Below are 22,662 nucleotides of genomic sequence, written 5' to 3'. Positions count from 1 at the left end.
GCCCACATCAAAATGTCAGGCTTTTGATAATGTTAGATTCCTGAAACTGGGGTATCAACTCTTCATTTGTCATGATGTGGGGTCTTTTAATTTGTTTTGGAGTCTCTCTGTGTAAACAACTTTTTCACTTCTATCCCTTCCTGTCTCTCTCTCCTTCAACCTCAACAATTTCTTGATATTGATATCATGAGATTCCAAACCTTCTGTTGATATATTCAACATTATTCTTTTTCTTTTCTATGGTGGTGGAGGTTGGAGAAAACCATAGAAAATGATGGCTGACATGATTTCCCGAATACAAACACCATGAAAGATGACACACTGTTTGTTTTTCTCAAATAAAGAATACCTCCAAAGATCAAAATGGCATAAACCACTTTCAATCTATGATCATCATTTAAACATAAAAACAAGCATTCAATGAATACTCCAACTAAATAATTATTATTATTATAACAAATATACTTTAGTAAGCACTTCTGAGCTCTGGTACATGCATATTAATATAACAATTTGTTGAATTAAATGAAATAAAATAAAATAAAAAACTTGAAAGTATTAGCAAACTAATGATTGCTTCTATGTAAAGAATTTTAAAATAGCATAACAAGTATCAAAAAATGGTTAGAGCCGTCCATGAGAAAATCAATGGTTCCCCTAAAATACAACATATCAAGATCCAATGAGAAGAATTACATATTATATAACATACTTGATAGTGGAGGAATATTTTTATTTATATATAAGGGGATCAAGATTCAAGAATGTGATATGGGTAAAGTGTGAGACCACAGATATATATATATATAAGAAAGTGTAAATTAGCTGGTTTTGGGGAGACAAGTAGAAAGAAAATTAAAACAAGGCAAAGAAAAGGAAAAGAGCTAACAAATGGGCAAGAACAAAAGTTAACTAGAGAGTGAAAGATACTATGACATTAATTATTAAATTATAAAATTATAAAAAAAATAAAAGAAAATGGAGAACCCAACAATAGCCCATAGAATCTGTAAAAGAAATTGATCGAGGAGAAAAAGGATTATTTTATTAGGTTCAATATAAGACAAAAATCATAATTGGTACATATGTCAGCTTTTGATTTGGACAGGTGTTTGATCTTGGTTATAGGGCTACGTTGCTTTCTTCCATCCTCTGTCCCTTTTTTCTTTTCTTTTTCTATTTCCTTTATATTCCAAAAATAAAAGAAAAAGAATTAATTAATTGAATCAAATAACACCCAATTTTATTTTTTTCTTAAAAAATTCTTGATATATACATGGGAGCAACAACATTAGCCCAAAACGGCAACACTCTAATGACATTACATTATATGTAATCTTCTTGTTTGTAGCAGAGGATCTAGCCTTTCTTGCTTCAGAGATTATTAATATGTTTTGGGTAAAAAAAGAATTTGTAGCTCTATCCAAATTTCATCTGTTGACTCAGAGAGAGAGGGAGAGTGTGTGTTTTGTCACGATCATTGGGTGCACGTGGAAGCCCAGAAGGTAAAAAAATAAAAACTCTTTCTTTTCTCTTAACTTGTTGTGTGTGTATATCTATAATCAAATAATAATGTTAATAATTCATGTTTCATATTATATAAATATAATTTCGTGTTTGTGTTGATACCCACCTTCCATTTTCGTCAGTTTTTTCTTTCTTTCTTTTTCTGCTTCTCTCTGCCAAACTTTCTTCTTCTTCTTCTTCTTCTTCTTCTTCTTTGTAAGTGTATTCTTTCTTTATCTCGTTCTCTTCTTTGAGCTTCTTGTCTGTATTCTTCTATTTCTCACACACGCACATATATATATTTATTCTTTAGATTGCATGTACTCTTTCTTTGTATATTTCTTATTTAAAGTTCCTGTTCTTATACTTTTCACAAAGTATAAATCTTTATAGGTGATTGTGGTTCTTTGATTTGGTGTTCCAATGGGCATGGTTTCTTCGGTAGTTTATGTGATCTGGCCATGTTACCTTTTTTTTTTGGTTGAATTCATCTCTTTTTATTTGTTTACTTTAATTTTGGTATTCATCGTTTTAATTATGATGATCGCCGCCAGTTGCTTTTTTTTTTTTTGGAGAAGTGAGACGATCTTCAGTTACTTGAATTGCTATTTATTTGGACTCATTGTGCACAGTGATTTATTTGCTGCCTATCCCCCAAGAAGAAATTTATATCTTTACCTTTTGCTTTTCTATTTATCATATCTGATAGAATTGAATTATTAAAATTTTGAGTCATGAATGTTGCAAGGGGATAATAATCTCAGTTCTTGATGTATCTTTGCTTAAATCAATGCCCTTAAAATTTGATGCTTGGTGGTTGTTTGATGTTCTCTCTCTTCTTTTTTTTCTTTCTTGTACTTTACTAATGGAGATGTTGAACCTTTCAATGGAAGGATGGCTCTTTCTGAGGTTCATAAAGATAGAGGAGAGTTGAGGATTCATGAATGTTTGGATGAGCTTGGCACTGATTTGGCAGACTATATTGCAGAACTATCTGAGGCATCTGTGAAAGAGAGGGGTGTTTTTGCCATTGCCTTATCTGGTGGTTCTCTAATTGGCTTAATGGGGTATCAATCGTTTCCTTTTTCGTTTTCTTTGTTTTCGATTCTGTCGATAATTTTTGTGATGCTGGTGTCTTTGTTTAAACTTTCTATTGGGCAATAGGAAACTTTGCGAAGCTCCATATAACAAGACAGTGGACTGGGCTAAGTGGTACATTTTTTGGGCGGATGAGCGTGTTGTGGCAAAAAACCATACTGATAGCAATTATAAGCTGGCAAAGGAAGGCATTTTATCCAAGGTTTGTCTTCATTTTAATAATTATATGAATATGTCAAGAAGTTATATTGTTTTGCTTTCCTTTCTGCATTTTCCTGAGAAACTGTTTGTTAATATAAGCTGATGCACTAGTTTCACCTTCAGGTCATTGTTAGTCTAAAACTGGTCTAGATCCCATCTTGTTTATAGATTTTCCTCATTTAAGTGGCTAATTTTCATTCATGATATGCCGGGTGTCTCATGAGACGAACGTTTCGTCAGTTTCACAATCCCCAAATATGCAATTCAATACCTGTGAAGCATCTATTAAAGCTGATTGTGCAGTTCCAATTCGCACAAGCATTTGCCAGTTCTAGTCTGTTTTCTTTTTTACTATGGGGGAAATCTTGCTCAATACCGGCTTTCTTAACTTCATTGAAAATGCATATTTTTGTTTCAACACATTTCCCATCAATTTCAAGTTCAATAGATTTCACTGCTGAAGAAGAGGTTTGCTAAGGACTTGAACCTTTTTTGGTAGGGTAGGCTATTCCCCAGCATATTTATTGTTACTTCTGTCTGCCATTTGCTACAGTGTCTGTTTTTATTATAACATTGAAGTAACTGTACAATTGATGCGGCCCTTCCCCCTTGCAGAAGCTAGTTTAAGGATATAATATTTTTCTTTGCTTTCTGCGTTTATATATATATTCTCTTGCTTTGCCCTCTTTAACTGCACCTCTGTTTATTTAACCTTCTGTTCTAATACTCACAATCCCAAATGGCCCTAATGTCCACTGTTTATGATCGGCTGAACAAAATTGTGAATCATTTTTCTGTGCCAGTTAAGTTATGGAATTACCTCCCAGCCCAAAGCGAGAAACAATATGAACTCACTGTATATCTCATCAATTTTTTATTCTTTTTGGATATAGCTTAAGGTTCTAATCTTTGTCATCAGAAGAAAATGAGGTGAGGTTTTGCACACTTAGACAAGGTAATATAATTCTTCTGCTACCCACAACTGGTAACTCCAAATTCCCAACCTATATATCTTGATTATAAGAAATACAAGAAGTTTAGAAATGTATAGCCTTGATTGCACTGGCATATTGGTCATCAGTTCTGCTTTCCTTTCCTTGGTGGGAGAACTGGTTAGTAAAATGTCTTAATTAGATTTAAACATAAATAAGAGTTCCAGGGATATGGTAATTGAACATCCTCTTTAATATGGATGGAATATACACCTCCATATTGTGCATATTTCATTTGGATGCTGCATCTTTCCTATGTTCAATAGATGTATTTGTCTCTTACGAATTTGCTACATAAGATTTAACTTCGGAGTACGAGCAATGGAGCATGCCTCCTTTCTAAAAATACAGCCATTTGTAACCAATGAGGGAACAGGAAAATTTAATTTGTATACATTGTATAAATTGATCTTCTTTGGTAGCCAGTCTCTGATCATCCATATGCAGCTCATCCTCTGAGGTGTAGACTATGATTGATAGCATGACATGGCATCTGGACTCGTTAAGAAGTTCATGTAAAAATATAACATTTGAAAACATGTAGAAGAGAAGAAGGAAATAGGAAAAAAAAAGTTGGGGCTTGTTCCATATCTAATGATTTCAGAACATGATATCTTTTCAAACGTAGTAGTTCTAGTTCAGCATTTGTTTTCCATTCAGAAGATTAAAGTGAAAATGATGAATCAGTTGAACTGGTTTTGTGCTCTTCTTATTTTGTCATTCAATTGCATCTGAAGTCTTGTCGTTGTGTGCATGTCATGTTGGCAGGTGCCTATTGTACCCAGTCATGTGCATTCTATAAATGATTCAGTATCGGCAGAGGAGGCTGCAAATGAGTATGAGTTTGTTATTCGACAGTTAGTGAAAACACGAACTATCAATGTTTCTGATATTAGCGACTGTCCCAAGTTTGACCTCATCCTTCTTGGAATGGGCCCTGATGGTCATGTTGCTTCATTGTTTCCTAACCACTCTGTGCTTGATGCGAACGATGAATGGGTAACTTATATTACTGATTCCCCGAAGCCCCCACCTGAGAGAATCACATTTACTTTGCCTGTCATCAATTCTGCATCAAATGTGGCAGTGATTGTGGCAGGTGAGAGCAAAGCAGAGGCGGTACACTTGGCAATTGATGATGTGGGACCTGATTGCCCAACACTTCCTGCTCGAATGGTTCACCCAACAAAAGGGAAGTTGGTCTGGTTTTTGGACAAGCCAGCTGCCTCAAAACTTGATGGTTCTCAATTTTCTGAATAGGGTCAACATCTCACTGCCAATGTGTATGTTTGTATGTAGCAGAGGGACTCGGACACCCACGAATCCTTTTCTATTCCACCGTTCCTACTTTTTTCTCCCTTTCGTTTTGGGTTAAAATCTCCAAAAATCTCCATTTTGGCTTTTTGATCCTCTCTTCTCTGAGGAGTTGGAGAAGTGTGATTATCCTTTTTGTACGAAGAATAAAGTTGGGGGCCTCAATGCAAAAGCCTTTTTCTGGTTTTGGTTTCCTTAGGATTGCTTTGAAGGTGGGATGGATAGTAGTCTAATGGAGCAGCAGCCCATTGGAATGCGGAAAGAGGCATTTTTCTTTGTTCTGTAGTGAGATGAAAGTTTCACGGTATGCAGGGAAACAGCTTCATACAATTCCTTTTTATCAGAATATACAAAAAGTTTCAAACAGTTCTTTTTATCAGAATGTAATATCATGCTGATGCTGCAGCCTCATTCAAGACATTCACATGGCATGCATGTTATTATTTCAGTTTGATGCATTTATGGAAGGTAATAGCCCGTCACTGCTGCTCGTGCGGTAAGTTTATTCAGGTTAATATTTAGAGGCTGAGAGCTAGAATAAACAGTGGTTCCAACTCCCTAAAGGAAAATGATAGTAAAGTTGGAATAACTTATTCACGTCCTGTGGAACTTAATAATTAGAGGCATGTGAGGGCGCTAATCATTCATATGATTTTTAACAAAAAATAAAAATAAAAATAAATACAGAAAAGCAGAACTTGACATCACTGTCCATTGAAATCCAGATTAGCTTCTTTACCTACTCTCTCAATTATCTGGAAAATATATAAATGGGCAACATCTTTGAGAAAGTGACTTAAGTCGGGACTGGAGGGTTGCATACTTTTTGCACATTTAATACTAACTACTTACTATACTTCATCTCTAACATAAATTTCTTTCTATGTGGGCCATGAAAATAACTCTACAACAGGATGCCCCTGTTATAGGAAAACTGATAATTTGACAGCAAATTTTACCTAGTCACTTCTTCATACCTCATCAAGCTCCACTAGAAGCAACTCATAGACTCCAGTCAAGGATGATGAATACAGTAGATCTAGTCTGCTTCACTATTTAAAGCACTGCAAGATTTTGGGTACTCATGGCTCTATAACATGCACCTTTGACAACATAAGCGCTCCAGTTATAATATTGCCTCTCATTGCCTTTTGAGATTATGTTTGGGATTGAAGAAAATCTACTTAGCTGCTTCCTGAGAACTTGCACTGGAATAAATAATTGGTCACCAATTCGGCTGAAGAAATTTAAAAAAAAAAAAAAAGAATACTTTGCAAAGGAATTCATGACTTTTTGTGACTATTAGATGCCGATACAATACAAAATTGATGTTACATCTAGTAAAACTCGAAGCCTACACAATTTTACTTTATAGGGGAAAGAAAATACCTGGCCTTTCAGAGGCATCTAACATACAAATCTATGTAAATCAGCCTGATCAAAAAATTAAACTCACGTTACTGGCTCCATGTATGGTATTCCAGTGTGCGGTATTCCTTCTCTGTTATTGACCTGATGCCATTTGGATCAGGTTCCACTTCATCTTCCATGTCTTCTTTTGGAGGAAAGCCACGCATCCGTCCAAGCAGCCATTGATCTATTACTCCACAGTCAATTGCATACTTGATTGTTTTCTCCAAGTATCCTTTATCAGCAATGAGGTGCGGCTGAACCGATAACATTCTCATGATAGCTGAAAGCATGACATAATATAGAGGTTAGCAGAAGTGAGATTCTCTGGAAGAACATTAATCAAATCCATCTAGATACCAACACTTTAGGGCTTGTTTACTTGTAGAGGATTTTATTCCATTTTCATTTTCTAACTTTTAAGGAAAATGAAAACTTTTTTATTTTCATAGAAAATTTGTAAAACTTGTTTATTTTGTTAAAAAAGAATTTCTTTTCTATTTAGGTAATATTTTAAGTATAAAGGATAGATTTGGAATAAATGAAGTAAAAATTCATTGTTTTCATTCGATACAAGTGACTTCTTATATAAAGAAAAATATAGAAAACATGTTAAACTTGTTTTCAAAAATTTAGTTATAATTTTGAAAACATGAAAAACTATTTTCCATTTTCATTTTAGAAAAATAGCATAAGTAAAGACAAAATTCTATTTTCTGTTTTTATTTGAAATTTCTTTAAAAAAACTGATATAGTTTTCTATAAGTAAATAGGTCCCTAGAGTTTCATGCTTAAGGAAATCACTGGATGCCATGTGAATATAGCCAATATAGAACTGGAGTATCAGATCACATTCTCCCAACTAAATAATAGACACATTCACCTATTTTGCTATCTAATCGGCAACCTGATAGACTGGGATATGATTGTCACTACAGACTACATCAATTTAATAAATAAACTAGAGAAAACACATTCCTATGCTTATTGATGATTCATGCGGAAGCTATCACACTCTTGACAGCTCGACTCCATCGAGCACATGATTTTCTTGCAAGGCAGAGAAGGGCACTCTCAAGGTGAAGAGTGCAGAGCAAAAATTGCTCCAGTTTGTACATATAACAGCTTCATAAGTGACCTAATCTTGGCAATTTAGGGGGGAGATTATTTTATCAATACATATGCAGTGGCATGATACTATTACCTGCAACAATGCCATCCCCAGAAGCTGACATATCACATGTGAAAGGAGTGATGGCTGGATCCTCCATTCCATGTACAGATCCGTTAAATTCCTCAGTGTAGTAGTGTATCTTAGAAGTCCCATTTGTCACAAACAAAACCTTAAGATTTTCATGCCAAAGTGGTGCAACCACTTCTGGTCCATAATGGACAAACTTAGAACTTGCATTATCTTTGGTGTCGAATTCTTCAGTGGGCTCGATCCCACATAGAAACTCAAGCTCTTGCTTGGTTACCTCAATAATGTTTGCATGATTCCAAACTTCTTGGATGAACAATTTGGTTTCTTCACTGGAATGCCAGAGCGGCAATGGCAAGTTTACATCATAGAAAATAACCCCTCCCAATTTCTTCGATATCCTGATTGCCCGCATTGTAGCTGATCGCATATTTCGATCAATTAGAGAATGTGTGTTGAAGTAGAGCATTTTTGCCTACATAAAAATGTTGAATGGACTGAGAAATAAAAATAGCACGTCAAGTAGCAAAAGCATAGACTCAGTCCACAAAACCAGAAATGCAGCAGCATGTATTTCATAATTTTATTGATTTTATAGTCCATTATTTCCAGTAAGTTGCAAATTCAAAAGAAGATTAAATTGAAACTCTGTGTTTGAGCAATAATCAAGATGCAAGAGCCATACTATTGAATGACCAACCCTTAGAAACTTAATAAAACAGAATCAGAAGCAAAAAAAATCACATCATCCAATACAATGATCCCGTTAATTGAGAAGAGATATTAGACACTAGAGAAGCAAAGAGTGGCACAATATGAAATATAAATAGTACTGCTTACTTGTGTATGCATAGTGAAAAAGAGGAAAGAGATTAATGAAACTAGCCAAATTTTAAGAATTAAGAAAATTATAAATCGCAAAGGCTAAAAGCTCATACCTCCTTCAGCACATCAATATTTATTTCAGATTTAGATAGAGAATCCTCAGCACAGGGTCTAGCACAAGTTGTTCTCAAGCGACCTCTCTTAGCAATCTTCATGTGTGATGCTGCTGTGGCCCTTTTACTATCAGTCTGAACTGATCGTGTTTGTACATTGTTAACATTCATATAGTATAGCATAGACTGACCATACTCATCATCTCCTAGTTTTCCCATGAAAGCAACCTTACCACCTAAGTTTGCAAGAGCGATTGCAACACTCCCTGCAGATCCTCCAGGTGCCCTTACAAATTTTTCCGGTGCCCAATATGCATCCTTCATTCTTTCATGGATTTCATAATTTAAAAGTCTGTTAGCTGGCCTTCCAGATGGCACAAAAGCATGTTGTGCAGCTCCAAAGCAGCAAACAAGAGGAGGCCAACCATATGTACAGCTAACATCCTCTCCATCATCTTTTTCCAGTTCTTGCTCTCCATCACTCTCATTCTCTACAGGTGGAAGAAATGCAGACTCCTCACTATCACTAACTTCAGATTCACTACCTTGATACTCCACATCTTCATCCATCTTCTTAGTCTTCCTCCTCTTCCTAACTTTCTTCTCAGTTTTCTCTTCCTCCACCGTACCAATAGCTGAGGTAGCTACAGTTGACAAAACAATTAAATTTAAGACTCGAAAGAAACATTAAAGTCAAGAATGTGAAGGCTAACCCGGTGTACAAGGAGCTACCTGGCCAGTGCTGGGGTAGGGGGGGTCGGGCGCATATACATGCAGCCTACCTTGCTTTTTGTGCAAAGAGACAGTTTCCAAGTCTCAAAGGGGCGACTTGTACTTTACTAGTCGCACCAAGGCTCGCCCTTAAGATTATGAACATAAATGCATAAAATTAAAAGAGATACCTTTTCGTCGAGTCCTTCTTGGGGTTTGCTTAGAATCTTCGCTCACTGGGGACACAGAATTTTCTCCATTCTCAGCATCAAAATTCATTACCAATTCAGAATTATCCTCCGGTTTATCAGATGCTTTCTTCCTAGTTCGAGATGTAGCTCGTTTAGTTTTCCTAGTAGTCGTCTTTTTTAAGACAACACCATTTTCATTAGGTTCCTCCTCTCCAGGTAATGTCTCAGAAATTTTCTTCCTAGAGATAGCTGCAAGACCCCATTTATTTTGCAATCTAAAAGCTTGAAGTTGAACAAAGTTCACTGTCTGGTAATTTGGGCAAGTAGAATGCCCCCTGATAATAAAAAAGATTCAAAAAGTTAAAAATCAAAACTTTAACTAATGAATTGATTAGGGAACTAAAACTATCATGATAATTTTTAGTATTCTCCATTAAACAAAGTACAAAGATTTCAAGAACCCTGTAATCGAGCACATTAATCATGCTGGCATATATATAAACATACCAATCAAACAGCAGTTATAGAAAAGCGAAAATATAAAATTCAGCAAGCATAAATTCAGCAGCGAAAAGGAATGAAGCAAATAGTAAAAGAGAAGAGGAATGAAGGGAAAGAGAGAACCTGGGTAAGGAGAGGAAATGAGTGAAAGATAGAGAAGCCATTAACAGAGGTTACTGACAAGTAAGAGTAGAAATTCTTGAATTATTGCTCTATAAGGAAATATATAAAAATAAAAATAAAAAAAGCAAATATAATGGTTTTTGCCCTTTGTTGGGGTTCAGCCGTTTAGTATTGTTAGGCGGGAGAGGATAATATTATATTGATACTTTTGGCACTCCACAGCATCGCGCTTTGTGCCTTTGCAAACAAATTACAACAATGTGTTTTTACAATAAGGTTTTCTGCTATTCGGTTTTGGGAGATTTGCAGAAATTCTTAAGGAAATTCTGAAGAGTGAGTTCAGTCGATTTAATTTGAAAATAAATTGAGCTAAATTAGAATTCTTTTAAATATGAATGAACCAAATCTAATACTAAATTTCGTATATTTTATATAAATTTAAAATCAGACTGAATTAAATAAAAAATTAAACTAGAAAACACAACTCATTACTTTAAAAAGTTAAGATTTTATACTATATTTGGAATCTCTTTATTAATAAATAAAACAATTCGATTCCAAACTTAAAACTGAAGGAAACCGAAATAATTTGAGTGTTCAAAGAAAAAAACTAAACAAATCAAATTCATAAAGGAAAGGACGCGTATACATATATGCTGAACATAACGTAATTATTAGTTAGATGCGGGGCGGGGTTTTCTATATTTAGAATTTTGGTCACCTGTACCTGTTAGATTGGTTGTAATCCGAACATACAAAATTAAGCTGAAATGAAAAGAGAGAAACCTATCAACCCAACCAAATATTAGCATTATCAAATCAAAAAACACACACCGGAAAGGATGAAAATGAAAACAGAGAACAACAATTGGACATCAGTTGCCCAGCTGCTCCACCAGATAGCACAAGGCGTATATGTAGACTAATAGGTGATTGATATTACAAAATCGATGTGTACATCAACCCAAAATGGAATCAACAAAACCAGTTGCAGGAAACCCTAATGGTTTAACCATATGATGTTAGTACTTGATGCCCTCACAAGGTCATTGTATTAGCATTTCAGACAACTTCGACATAAAATACGCATTCAGTGAAAATGTAAACATTGTTTTTGTCAAATGCTCTTGTACTGTGATTCCCATTTCTAAGAGCCATTCTGCTTCGAAACTTCTGCTTCAGCCCTTGCCATTGGATCATCCTTTACCTCCATTTCGTCTTCCTTCTCCCCTTCTCGCTCTTGTGCCATTTTCTTTCTATGCAACTCTTCTGCAGCTTGCATCGTAGCCTTGTTCTCTGCCTGAATTCGCTCCATTTCTTCCTGGTGCCGTTGCCTTTCAAACCATGTATCAGCATCCTTCCAAACTGAAAATTTTAAGGACAAAGTCAGTTCAGAGACCCGAACTTGCAAACACCAATAAATATTCATTATGAGCACAACTCCCAACTCATAATTACTACTAATTTCACAGCCCTAGAACATACATATACTTCTTAACCGAAATTAATTAAAAAAGAAAACTAGACTCTGCATCAATAAAGACACTCATATCTTTTCCACCAACTTAAGCAGGGTTATTAAATAATATGTATCAGCCTTTACATAATGGAGATTAAAGGAGGCGATACGATATGGAGGTGGTACACATGGGGGACTCAGAAGTAGCTGGTGTATCAGCTCTGTAAGGCTTGCGATAGGCGATATGGCAATACGAACAACACATCAGTCTGTGAAATCATCGATGTTAAGAAGTTCTCTTTTTTCTTTTTGCTCATTATTTTTCAAAAAAATTCACGATGGCAGCAGATGATACAGTCTAATACTGTTGGACCAATTCCAAAATCAATTTCCCAATACCTTATTTAAAAGCCTGGCTTAAAGGGAAATCAGAAACTGAAATCCTTCAACCGCTGCCCCCTATATTTCCTACCTCAAAACTCTAATGCTCTGAACTGAAGTTAATGAACATCAACCAGTGGCAACAAAGCAAAGCACATCTGGAAATGCCCTTGAAAATAAACAAATAAATGAATGACCAAGAGAAAAACACATCAAGATAGAACATAAATAACCATGCAAATCCATTGCATCTAAACCACAAGGGGTACACACATAAAACATGTATAGTTACCACAAATTTATGAACCTTACTGAAGTATTGTGTAGATTATGAAGTATGGACAAGTGAAAGGGCCAATCCAGAAACAATATCCAGGACATATGCATGGTAATTCATGTAATCATGGTATTCATATAATCACCTTCCTCCTACATAGATATCCAAGACAACAAGAGCAGATATTCCTCTAAGATAGTACAAGTCCTCAACCTCTAGAAACAAAACCCAATTTCTCCTCTATATTAATAATTGAAACTTTCTTTAGTAATACATCAAGCAATTGATTAATTGTCTATGGATCTACAACAGGAAAGGCCACACATGTTGTCGTGCAAGTCAGCAAGTATTGAAAAGCAAGGAAAAACTAGTGCAATTATAGTTGATATTGTTTAAATTCTTATATACACCTTCCTCGAATCAATGAAGTTAAAATCTTCTTTCAGAATAACATTTAAACACAGTACAGGAATCAAGAATCTTATACCAAGCCCCTAGTTAGTTTATATTTAGTTTATATTAAAAGAAGATAAGTTGAGTGCACCAAAATTATCCATATAATTTACCAACCAACTCGCCACGATGATTCCTCCGTTCTAAAGGATACAAATTTATATTCCCAGTTAACTGCAAACAATCATTCCTAAAACCCTAAACCTTAAATTGTCACATCAAAGACTAAAACCAAACTCGACCAACAACCAAACACATAAAAACCTGAACTTTAACAAAAACCACCAATTAAAAACTCATAAACAAAAACGCAATTTAATCAGTCAAAAAGGCAAAAATAGAGTTAAATTAGGTTTAATAGAAAAAGAGAAAAGAGGAGATGACTTACTAGGCTGGGCGGCCCAACCCTGTTCGCCACCCTTAATTTTCTCAGGAAGAGCGTAATTAACGGTAAGGACACGGCCGTAAAGTTCGGCACCGTCCATATTATCCATGGCAGCGGCGGCGTCTTCTTTTTCGAGGAAAGTAACGAAGCCGAAAGCACGGTGTTTTTGGGTGGCTTGATCAAGTGGAGTTTTCACATCCTTAATGTCTCCGAAAGGGATAAAAGCTGCATGCAGGATCGCTTCGTTTACTTCATCTGCTAATCCTCCGACGTAAAGTGTGTTTTTTTGTACTTGCTGCAGTAACTGCTGTGCCATTCTAAATCAAATATTGTCTCTGTTTCTTCTTCTTCTTCAGCCTTTATTTGGAATGAGTAGTGGGCTGGGTTTTCAATTAGTGCGGCTGTCCATAACATTAATCATCATCATCTAGTGATTAATGGTATTTTATGAATTATTGATTTATAACTGTTATTTATTTATTTATACTAGGATATTAAAATAAATTAAAATGCGAATCTCATATCTTTAATTGAAAAAGAAATACATTATCCATTGAGTATATGATAATTCCAGTAAATGAACAAACATTCATCACTTAAATACCTCAAGAAAACAAGGTACCATGATATTCAGAAAGCAGCAAACGCCACTGTATCCAATCAACCACCCAGTCTTTTTGTGGGTATTGGCAAAGTTTCACTCCTGCTATAATGTAAATAACAACTTACACTTCATCTTCCAGTTCTTTTAAAATAACTTCCAATGACCGAAAAATGGAAATTATAAATAATGACAGGTCACTTCCAATCAAATTGTTAATCATTATCCCTAATTATTCAAAATTGTGACAACACTTCTGTTTTCTCTCAGAAGCCAAGACCAAGATGGAAAGTTTTGAAATTGCTCTACTTCTTCCGCAAGTACAAGAAGCCAACCATCACAGAGAGGCCAGCAATGGCTACAGGAACTGTCCAATATTGCTTCGTCAAGTCCTTGAGCTTCAGCGCGTGAGCAGCTGGTTGTTTCTTGGTAGAAATTTCAAGTTCTGGGATTGCTGGAGCAGATGCATCAAGCTCACCAATGCAAAAGGAATTTAAAAGTTCCCTTGCATCTTCGCTGTGACCAGCATCTTCAAAATCATCGGTTGCATCTTTCGCTTCAATGAGGTACAAGCACCAGTTAGATTTATCTTCACAGTTTACTTCTTTTTCATAATAACTTTTACTAATACAGTTTATGGTCACACGAGAAAATATAAGTACCAGTTGCAGCAATGACAACGTCATCCCCGCCTGGATGCTCATCCAAATATGAACTCACATCATATACCTGATATTAACAAAAGAAATAAAAAGATAAATAATAATAATAATAACGTTTTATGTAAAACAGCATTATAACAAGATAAGAATATCACCATGGGTCGGTCCAAAAACGAAATATAACACCATGGGTTAAGACATGTGATAGCATTTCCTAGTTAAGTCCAGTAAAGCACACCATAAAATGAAAAAGATATTTATCAACTCAAGAAATGTCAAATTCTTTAAAGATATGAAGCAATGACTAAACCTATACCCAACTAAAATGATCCACAGAAAGGCAACTGAGAACACGGAACTATATTGATTAGAAACACCTAAAATATGTTTAGTTAAGCATTTATTATAAATATACGCAATAACCATTTAATTCATCATATGGAGACTAGAGAGCTGAATAAATTTTATAGGATCCCACTAATGATGAACAATCACGCAGAGCCAGAAGCTAGCTTCTTTCTTGTTGCCACAGAGAAAAGCATATACAAAATGATTCATCACAAGATACTGATCTCATAAAGAATTTAACCCAAAGATTGGCAGTAGAGAGTGAATGGTACCATATAACCAAATGCACGTGCATACACCCATCAGCAGCTATTTGCAATTGCTAGTCCTATATCACTTGCTAAAACATTTTGTCACTGCAAGCATTCTTTTAAAAAGCCAAGTTATAGTTCTTTAGATAAGTATAATAAGGCAAATCCTTCATCGAGGTATTCAGACATATTTTAACTACTTAACATAATCTATTTATTCACATAACATACCAGATGATTCCGCAGAAGTTTATACAACAACATGGCAATGTTTAAATTTCCATTATTAGAGAATGCTTTTTCAAACTCTAAATCAACAAACACCAGGGCCAAGTTCGCAACAGCAAGCAATCAACCAATAAAAATGAGTAGACTCTGAGTAGACAAGAATAACAATTTTTATTATAAGAAAACACTAAGTATAGTTTATAAAGGTAGATGAAGTTCTGTCATGTGCATCCCACTACAGTAGAACAGTGTCCGTATGGACAACATATAAATCTTCTGAATGATATACGAGATGGTTTATGGAGGCCAAGTGTGAATAATTAATCGGACAAAGAATTGAAAGGCCTAGAAGCCTATTTAAGTGACAGACCCAACCATTTCAGGTAATTGAAAATGTCATAATCTTGAATAGCACAGACATGAGAATATCAATATCCCATTATATGACCAAGTTCACACATGTTATTTGGGCTACCCATACACACAGGCCATGAAGTTACAGGATGCACTATGTTTTCATTGAGCATAGAAACTGTTGGAAAAAGCTTTGGTACATGGCCTCATGAATAGGCAAGTAAGTACTCACAAAGTTGTTACAGATGAGGTTGTTCTTTGTAGTTATCTTAGTGGCGCAGGTTGATATAGGAACTTTATATTTTATCAAACAGAACATACTCTGTACTCCAATAACATTTCAAAGTGTGCCACCAATAAAACCCAAAATGTCTTGACTTTTGCAAGCGTTTTAACTCAGATTACATAACAAAAATATTTAAACTAAAGCTGGTGCAGCTCAAGCACTGCCATTTTGCAATCCAGATGGATGTAAGTGCAGTTGAGAAATTTCCGTACGCATGTAGAAAATATTTACTTTCACTTGTATTGGTTCTGAAAACAGTTTCAAAGAGAAAATAGACTTTCTCCTCCTTTCACTAATAAACAGCTGGTAGCCAAGAAAATAAAAAGGACTAATCAATCCCATGGGAATCAGACATTATGGACCTCAAGCAAACACATCTTCTCTACCATAAGATGTTAAATTTATCCACCAGCTCTAAAAAGCAGGCTTGTTCTATTGCCTTAATTATGAGTATACATATAAAACACAATTTCCAAGTGTGCAAATTTAATTTAAGATTAGTATCTTAAGAGAATACTTGGCAACACATCAACTAGAGTTCGAAAGCAGATGAATCAACAATTATACAGCTTATGCAATACTTCCAGAGGCAACTGGTCCTATGAGCTAAGCTAAATCAAAACCAGAATCAGAAAATTTAACAGCAATCCAGAACTGAAATAAGACTTTTGCACAAAACCCAATAAAGAGATGGTTCAAAAAAATCATAAAGCACATAAATTTACAAAAATCATAGCCATGGATTATATTTAAAAAAAGAAAGAAAAAAAACAGTACCTTTCCATCAATGACAATCCAGCAATCCTCTTTGGTGTTGTGCTGAGCGACTTCTGACATTGAAAAGAGCTTTGTAAGAGTAGGCATACTGGATATATTATTACTGGTCCTCGACCCTCTTTTTTGCTTGCTTGAAACAGAGGCAAATCAGGAGGAAGAGAGTTAGATACGTTGTATGCCTATCTTTCTTCAAAATCTGGGGGCTTTTTTTCTGTTAAATAGTCCTTGGATTTTTTTTGGCTTGTAAGACGGAGATTTTGGGAGTGTTACTAGGTTACTGCCGGGCGCTCCAAGATGATTTGTAATCGCGATATGTTAGAGACCGCAGAAAGATAAAAGAGGAAGAGAGAGACTCCCAATTTTCCTTAAAAAAAAAAAATTATATATATATATATATATATATATTTAAAAATGATAAATCTAAATAATTAATTTAAAATTTCTATTTAAAATGCTAAGTTACTGAAGTTCTTTTTTGTAGAATGACTTTTATCCCTGACAAACCAAAAAATTATTTATTTGATTTTCATGTTCTTAATATATTCTTAAACTATTATTGATATTTACTTGATTGGAAAATTTTAAAATTAATATTATACTATTATAATAATTATCATTGTTACAGTTATCAAATATATTTAATGGTGATATTCTATGCTACAATAAAAGAAAAGGTGAAATTAAAAAAAATAAATTGTTTTTTCTTCTTGAAATTTTTTTGTTATAAAGATCTGATCTGCTGTGATTTCTCTTGCCATGGTCAAATTCTTGAACTTTCCAACAAAGGCACAAGTTAGGTTGATCTTTTCAGTAAAGTAGATACAAATGGAAATGATCTACCAAGGAAAATCTGAAATGATTTCCAATCTTCTAATTAAGGACTGTTCAAAATGTGAAGTGTATGATATGAGTTGCCCTAATAAATCACCCAAAACAAAAGTATCACAATTCATGGCATTTCTTTTTTGTGTGTGTCTGTAATGGTAATGTTTTTCCATTTTTATATAATGTCCTAATGGCAATGTTTTTTCCTTTCCCCCCTGAAAGGCAATGTTAAGTGTCACAAATCATGGCATTTTGCATGACAGTGCATTTACATTGCGTCTCTCCTTTATAATTTCAAACACTGAAAACAAGTGAAAGACATATCTCTTCTTCTTCTTGTAGTTGTTATGAATTATGGCTTATCTTCCTAATGGTGCATTTTTTGTCATCGCGTCAGTTTTTCTCAATCTCATTGCCACTGCTTTTACATGCTCCAGTGGCCAGTGCAAGGTCTAAATGATATACACTAGTCTCCTTCCTTTATTTCAATAATTCTTTTTTCTTTTTCAAGATTATTAATCTTTCATAGTTCTTACCCCATTGTAGCTCCAAGAAGAATGCTCCTCTGATGCAGATTGTGAGGCTGGATTGTTCTGTTTGTCTTGTTCTTTACAATTTGATGGCTCAAGATGTGTAAGATCGGCCATTACAGACCAGTTCAGGCTTCTGGTAATAATTCTATTTGGTGTTGTTAATTCTTGATCGGTGCAGTTACAATTGCATTTGAATATCTAATCAGAATCAGGATTGTTTGCCTGCCACTGTATGAGACGGCTACTATATAGTGACCACCCATTACTATGATAGAATATGAAATGTCAAAATTATTTTTTCTCTCTTTGTTTTTGTTTCCTTTTCTATAAAATCTTGGAAGGATATCTCATGTTTAAATCTCTATTGCTGTTTTTCATCACTTCAAAATGAAATTTTTGAAATTTCATAATGTTTTAATTGTATTAATTCTTTTTATTAAACTAATCCATCTTGCATGAGAACTGAAATGAAAAATGGGACATGATAATAATATAATATAAGAATATGAAATCTTTTTAAGTAGTACGAAAGAATATTGGAAAAATATTATAATGAAATATAATATACATATATATATATATATATATATATATATATATATATATATATGTTTAATTTGTAAACATCAAATTTATAATCAAATGTCATTCTAATATTTCTTGGCTATTTATTGATTATACCAATTTTTCCTTTTATAACTGTTTAGGGTTGAGGTTGATAGTCCTATAACACAAATTATATACTTATTTTGTGGAATGACAACAGAACAATTCTCTACCTCTCAACAAATATGCATTTTTGACAACTCACAACTCATTTGCCATCGAAGGAGAGCGCCGCCGTACTCCAATTCCTAGACTTACCTTTACAAATCAAGAAGACAGTGTCACAGAACAATTGAATGTAAGGCAATGTATATATTTAGGAAGCCTACCTTAGTACTCATGTTTATATATGTATTGCTGCTTTTTCTTTTCCTTGTTTAACGAAAAAAGATATATTCATTTGCAGCATGGAGTTCGAGCCTTAATGCTTGACACATATGATTTTGATGGAGATGTATGGTTGTGCCATTCATTTAAGGGAAAATGTCAGGACTTTACAGCATTTGTAAGTGACCCATATTGCCACTCTATTAACTTGATGTAAAATAATAACCCTTTTTGTGTGCGTAAGCTTACTGAATTAACTTTGCAGGAACCTGCTTTAGACACTCTGAAGGAAGTAGAAGCATTTCTTTCAGCAAATCCGTCAGAAATTGTGACATTGATCTTAGAAGACTATGTTGAAGCACCAAATGAATTAACAACAGTTTTCACTAATTCAGGCTTAATGAAGTATTGGTTTCCAGTGTCAAAAATGCCTCAGAATGGCCAAGATTGGCCACCAGTAAAGGACATGATCGCCAATAATCAAAGGCTCATCGTGTTCACTTCCAAAAGATCCAAGCAAGAAACTGAAGGAATAGCTTATCAATGGAACTTCATGGTAGAAAATCAATGTGAGCAGCTATAAGAATTCTCCTTTATAAATACTAATTAATTACATATAATTTTTTGTCAACTAATTGGTGTCAGTGTTATATAATTCCTTCCAGATGGGAATGATGGGCTGAAGAATGATTGTACTAACAGAGGCGAATCAGCACCACTTAATGACAAAACTAAATCTTTAGTTTTAGTAAATCATTTTGGATCAGTTCCACTCAAGGAGATTGCTTGCTATGAGAATTCTGGAAGCCTTATTAATAGCCTTCGCACATGTTATGGTGCAGCTGGTAACAGATGGGCTAATTTTGTTGCTGTTGATTATTACAAGGTATGAAATTACTTAACAGAACTCCTGCATGAAACTTATTTCTCCTAGCATACAATTTCCTGGATGTTGCTACTTCACTTAGTTTGAGTACAACTAAGTAACGTTACCGTTGATGCTGATGATGCAGAGGAGTGATGGAGGTGGAGCATTTCAAGCTGTAGACACACTGAATGGGGAGCTCTCCTGTGGCTGCACTGATGTACATGCATGCATGGTAAGATGCCTTTCTTCCAAGTTCAATACTTCCCGCCATTTTAATCTATACACATCCACATTCAAACCCTTCTTCTTTTTCTTTTTTTCTTTTTCTTGCAGGTCGGATCATCGTTAACGTGCACTCCTTGAGGAAGAAAGTAACCACTTGTGAATTGGAATCTTAAGTTTAAGTAGCTATGGAATATTTAAAATTCGGAATGGTTTATAAATTGGTGAAATATTTGAACTTGTTTTAACATAAATTTCAATAGCCAACTTCATAACATACAAAGTAGGTTGAGATGTCTGCTCCTTCCATACTACTTAGTTAATGGCTACATTTTAGTGTTCCTAAAATCTCGTCACGTCCTTTTTCATTCTCACCATTGTGCAAGAGTTATGAGAAAAAAAAAGTTTAAATATATATTTTAATTTGAATGAAATTTTAAATTCCAGTGAATAAAAAATAAAATATTATGAATTTTAGGAATAGAAACAGAAGAGAGAAAAAGAAAAGGAGAAAGATGCATGTGACGGTGAGCACTAATCACGTTCAAGAAGAATAAGAATCATTAATGGAATGTAATGTAACTTCATGTCTTAGTTGGTAGCGATGAACATGAAAGCTACATGCTTTTGTTTATTAATCATCTTCCTTCTCTTCTCTTCTCTTTTTTCTTTTTGCTGCCTGTAACGAACCCACGTTCTAAGCACCTTTCCCCTCTGCATTGCCAACTTTTTTATTTCTGGTCTCCGTTAATTCTCACACACTCTGATCACCTTCACTCCTTTATTTTATTTTTTTCTCTTTTTTAATTTGCTATACGTGCACAGTTTCTATTGCTTTCCTATCCTTTTTCCTTTTCTGGGATTTGTTAATTGTCTGGTATATAGCTGTTGAGAAATAGATTAATGCAACAGGATAAGCAATTGGCAGCATTTTCGCAAGGCAAACATGATTTTCTTAAAGGGGCTAAAATCAAAATGCAAAATATAAGAAAGTTAGAAGAAGCCATGACCAAGTTGCCATTACTCTGTACAGTCAAAGAATCCATATACCTTAATTTGGAAATATAGTATCAACAGTTTATCTATTTATTTTATTGTGCATTGAGTTCTCCTTAAATATTAATCTTCTTTTAAACTTAATATTTGCAAGTATTTGATTTTTCTTTTTTTTAGAAGTATAGCCTATCTTAAAAATTTATGTTTTTGAGGTGAACTGATTTTCCAATTTATTATCTGAATTTCTATCATTGAAAGTTTTATTGAATTTTTTTAATTATTAATTAAATATTTGAGAACAAAATAAAATAAATTAAAATTTATATTTTTATTCAGGCTTTAAGTTTAATAACTACTTACATGCATTTATGTGTTAAAATATTACATAAATAGTAAACCACTAAGGAATGATAATTTTGAGAATAGCAATCCTTTTAGCTAGTTTTGTACTTTTAGATTATAGTGAAATAATTTTAAATTCTACTATACAAAGTTTTAGAGTTTGATATATTAATTATTATATTTTAAGTGTAAGATAAAATGAGACTATTTATTTACATTTTAAATTTAATTGCCATTTATATATAAAGATGTGTTAGAAATATAAAAGTATCATTTTTGAATAAAAAATATTAAGGAATGGCAATTTCTTTTGTATACTTTTAGATTATTGCATTGGGTCTTATCAATAATTAAATGTAATCAGCATAAGAAGAAAATTAAAAAAAAAACAAAGTTAATTAAAAGAACAAAAGGAAATAATTTATCACCTTGTAACTATTTTAGTTTCCTTTTCTATGAACAAGTTCACTAATTCATACAAGAAAATAAGCTAGCAATTTACTCGTTAATTAATTTGCCTTTATATTATCCAGACTAAAGTTTTCAAAAATAAACCAAATCAGCAATGTAATTATGTTAGCAAATGAAGAATTAAGTCAGAAATACTATTAAAAAAAAAGCCATGAATTGAAAGTTAATATTAGATGGATAAACTGAAGGTTATTCTCCAAGCATCTCCTAAATGGATTGAGGGCAATCATGCGTCACCTTGCAATTATATTCTTAATTAATTATGCCATTTTTGACAAACAATTAATTAAGGTCGCAATGTTCACAATGTTTTGTAAAAGGTAGACCTTAAATACAAAAATTACAAATAATAACATTATATATTTTATTCTAATTTTATATATTAGAATTATATTCTAATTTAATTATATATATTAGATTTTAATTTATATATATATTAGATATTAGAATTATATCTTTAAAAATTTTATGTAATTATATATTAGATTTTAATTTAATATTATATAGGATTAAATGATAAGAATTTCTTATATCTTAATTAAAGTTTTGAATTTCAATCTTAGATATATAATTATATTGAAAATCTTGTGATAGTATTTTAGTAGGGAAAGAATTTTTATTAACAAGATAAGCTTTTCAAGATTTTTATTGATAGAAGGAAAGGAAATGTAACTAATATCAATACCATGGTTGCAAAAACATACCATTATTCTTCTTTCTCAACAAAAAGAACTTACCCATTATAAAACAATAATAAATAAATAAATATCTAATATTCCTAAATTCTATCCTATCTTTTTTTTTTCTTTTTACCAACCAATCAA

General features: G+C 33.6%; 5 protein-coding genes across 6 annotated transcripts; 2 read left to right on the top strand and 3 right to left on the bottom strand.

Annotated features, from left to right (window-relative positions):
• The first annotated feature begins 1,354 nt into the window (after positions 1 to 1,354).
• On the top strand, positions 1,355 to 5,531 carry LOC8264698 (probable 6-phosphogluconolactonase 1). 2 transcript variants are annotated; one of them, XM_015728811.3, is made up of 4 exons: positions 1,355 to 1,505; positions 2,400 to 2,573; positions 2,671 to 2,806; positions 4,566 to 5,531. In XM_015728811.3, exons 1-4 carry the CDS (start codon positions 1,390 to 1,392, stop codon positions 5,055 to 5,057), a joined length of 918 nt encoding a protein of 305 aa, XP_015584297.3. In that variant the 5' UTR covers positions 1,355 to 1,389; the 3' UTR covers positions 5,058 to 5,531. The 2 variants fall into 2 exon arrangements, with proteins under 2 accessions (XP_015584297.3, XP_002512062.2); XM_002512016.4 differs by lacking the exon at positions 1,355 to 1,505 and adding an exon at positions 1,587 to 1,722.
• Positions 5,532 to 6,381: 850 nt separating this feature from the next.
• Positions 6,382 to 10,532, bottom strand: LOC8264697 (fructokinase-like 2, chloroplastic). The gene is made up of 5 exons (XM_015728808.3): positions 10,187 to 10,532; positions 9,563 to 9,897; positions 8,661 to 9,304; positions 7,726 to 8,197; positions 6,382 to 6,804 (listed from the first exon to the last, which is right to left on the bottom strand). Exons 1-5 carry the CDS (start codon positions 10,225 to 10,227, stop codon positions 6,569 to 6,571), a joined length of 1,728 nt encoding a protein of 575 aa, XP_015584294.1. The 5' UTR covers positions 10,228 to 10,532; the 3' UTR covers positions 6,382 to 6,568.
• Positions 10,533 to 11,104: 572 nt separating this feature from the next.
• Positions 11,105 to 13,542, bottom strand: LOC8264696 (peptidyl-prolyl cis-trans isomerase E). Its single transcript, XM_002512014.4, has 2 exons — positions 13,145 to 13,542; positions 11,105 to 11,551 (listed from the first exon to the last, which is right to left on the bottom strand). The coding sequence occupies exons 1-2, from the start codon at positions 13,455 to 13,457 to the stop codon at positions 11,334 to 11,336; spliced, it is 531 nt and encodes a 176-aa protein (XP_002512060.1). The 5' UTR covers positions 13,458 to 13,542; the 3' UTR covers positions 11,105 to 11,333.
• A 209-nt stretch (positions 13,543 to 13,751) lies between these two features.
• LOC8264695 (cytochrome b5) lies at positions 13,752 to 17,015 on the bottom strand. The gene is made up of 3 exons (XM_002512013.3): positions 16,649 to 17,015; positions 14,405 to 14,471; positions 13,752 to 14,298 (listed from the first exon to the last, which is right to left on the bottom strand). The coding sequence occupies exons 1-3, from the start codon at positions 16,733 to 16,735 to the stop codon at positions 14,048 to 14,050; spliced, it is 405 nt and encodes a 134-aa protein (XP_002512059.2). The 5' UTR covers positions 16,736 to 17,015; the 3' UTR covers positions 13,752 to 14,047.
• A 676-nt stretch (positions 17,016 to 17,691) lies between these two features.
• Positions 17,692 to 20,156, top strand: LOC8264612 (PI-PLC X domain-containing protein At5g67130). Its single transcript, XM_048370489.1, has 7 exons — positions 17,692 to 17,923; positions 18,020 to 18,142; positions 18,773 to 18,910; positions 19,019 to 19,117; positions 19,205 to 19,508; positions 19,605 to 19,825; positions 19,953 to 20,156. The coding sequence occupies exons 1-7, from the start codon at positions 17,828 to 17,830 to the stop codon at positions 20,154 to 20,156; spliced, it is 1,185 nt and encodes a 394-aa protein (XP_048226446.1). The 5' UTR covers positions 17,692 to 17,827.
• Positions 20,157 to 22,662: the final 2,506 nt, after the last annotated feature.

Source organism: Ricinus communis, chromosome 1 (assembly GCF_019578655.1).
Source record: "Ricinus communis isolate WT05 ecotype wild-type chromosome 1, ASM1957865v1, whole genome shotgun sequence".
NCBI lineage: Eukaryota > Viridiplantae > Streptophyta > Magnoliopsida > Malpighiales > Euphorbiaceae > Ricinus > Ricinus communis.
Note: the sequence above shows the minus strand (reverse complement) of the source record. Positions and strands in the feature narration are given on the sequence as shown.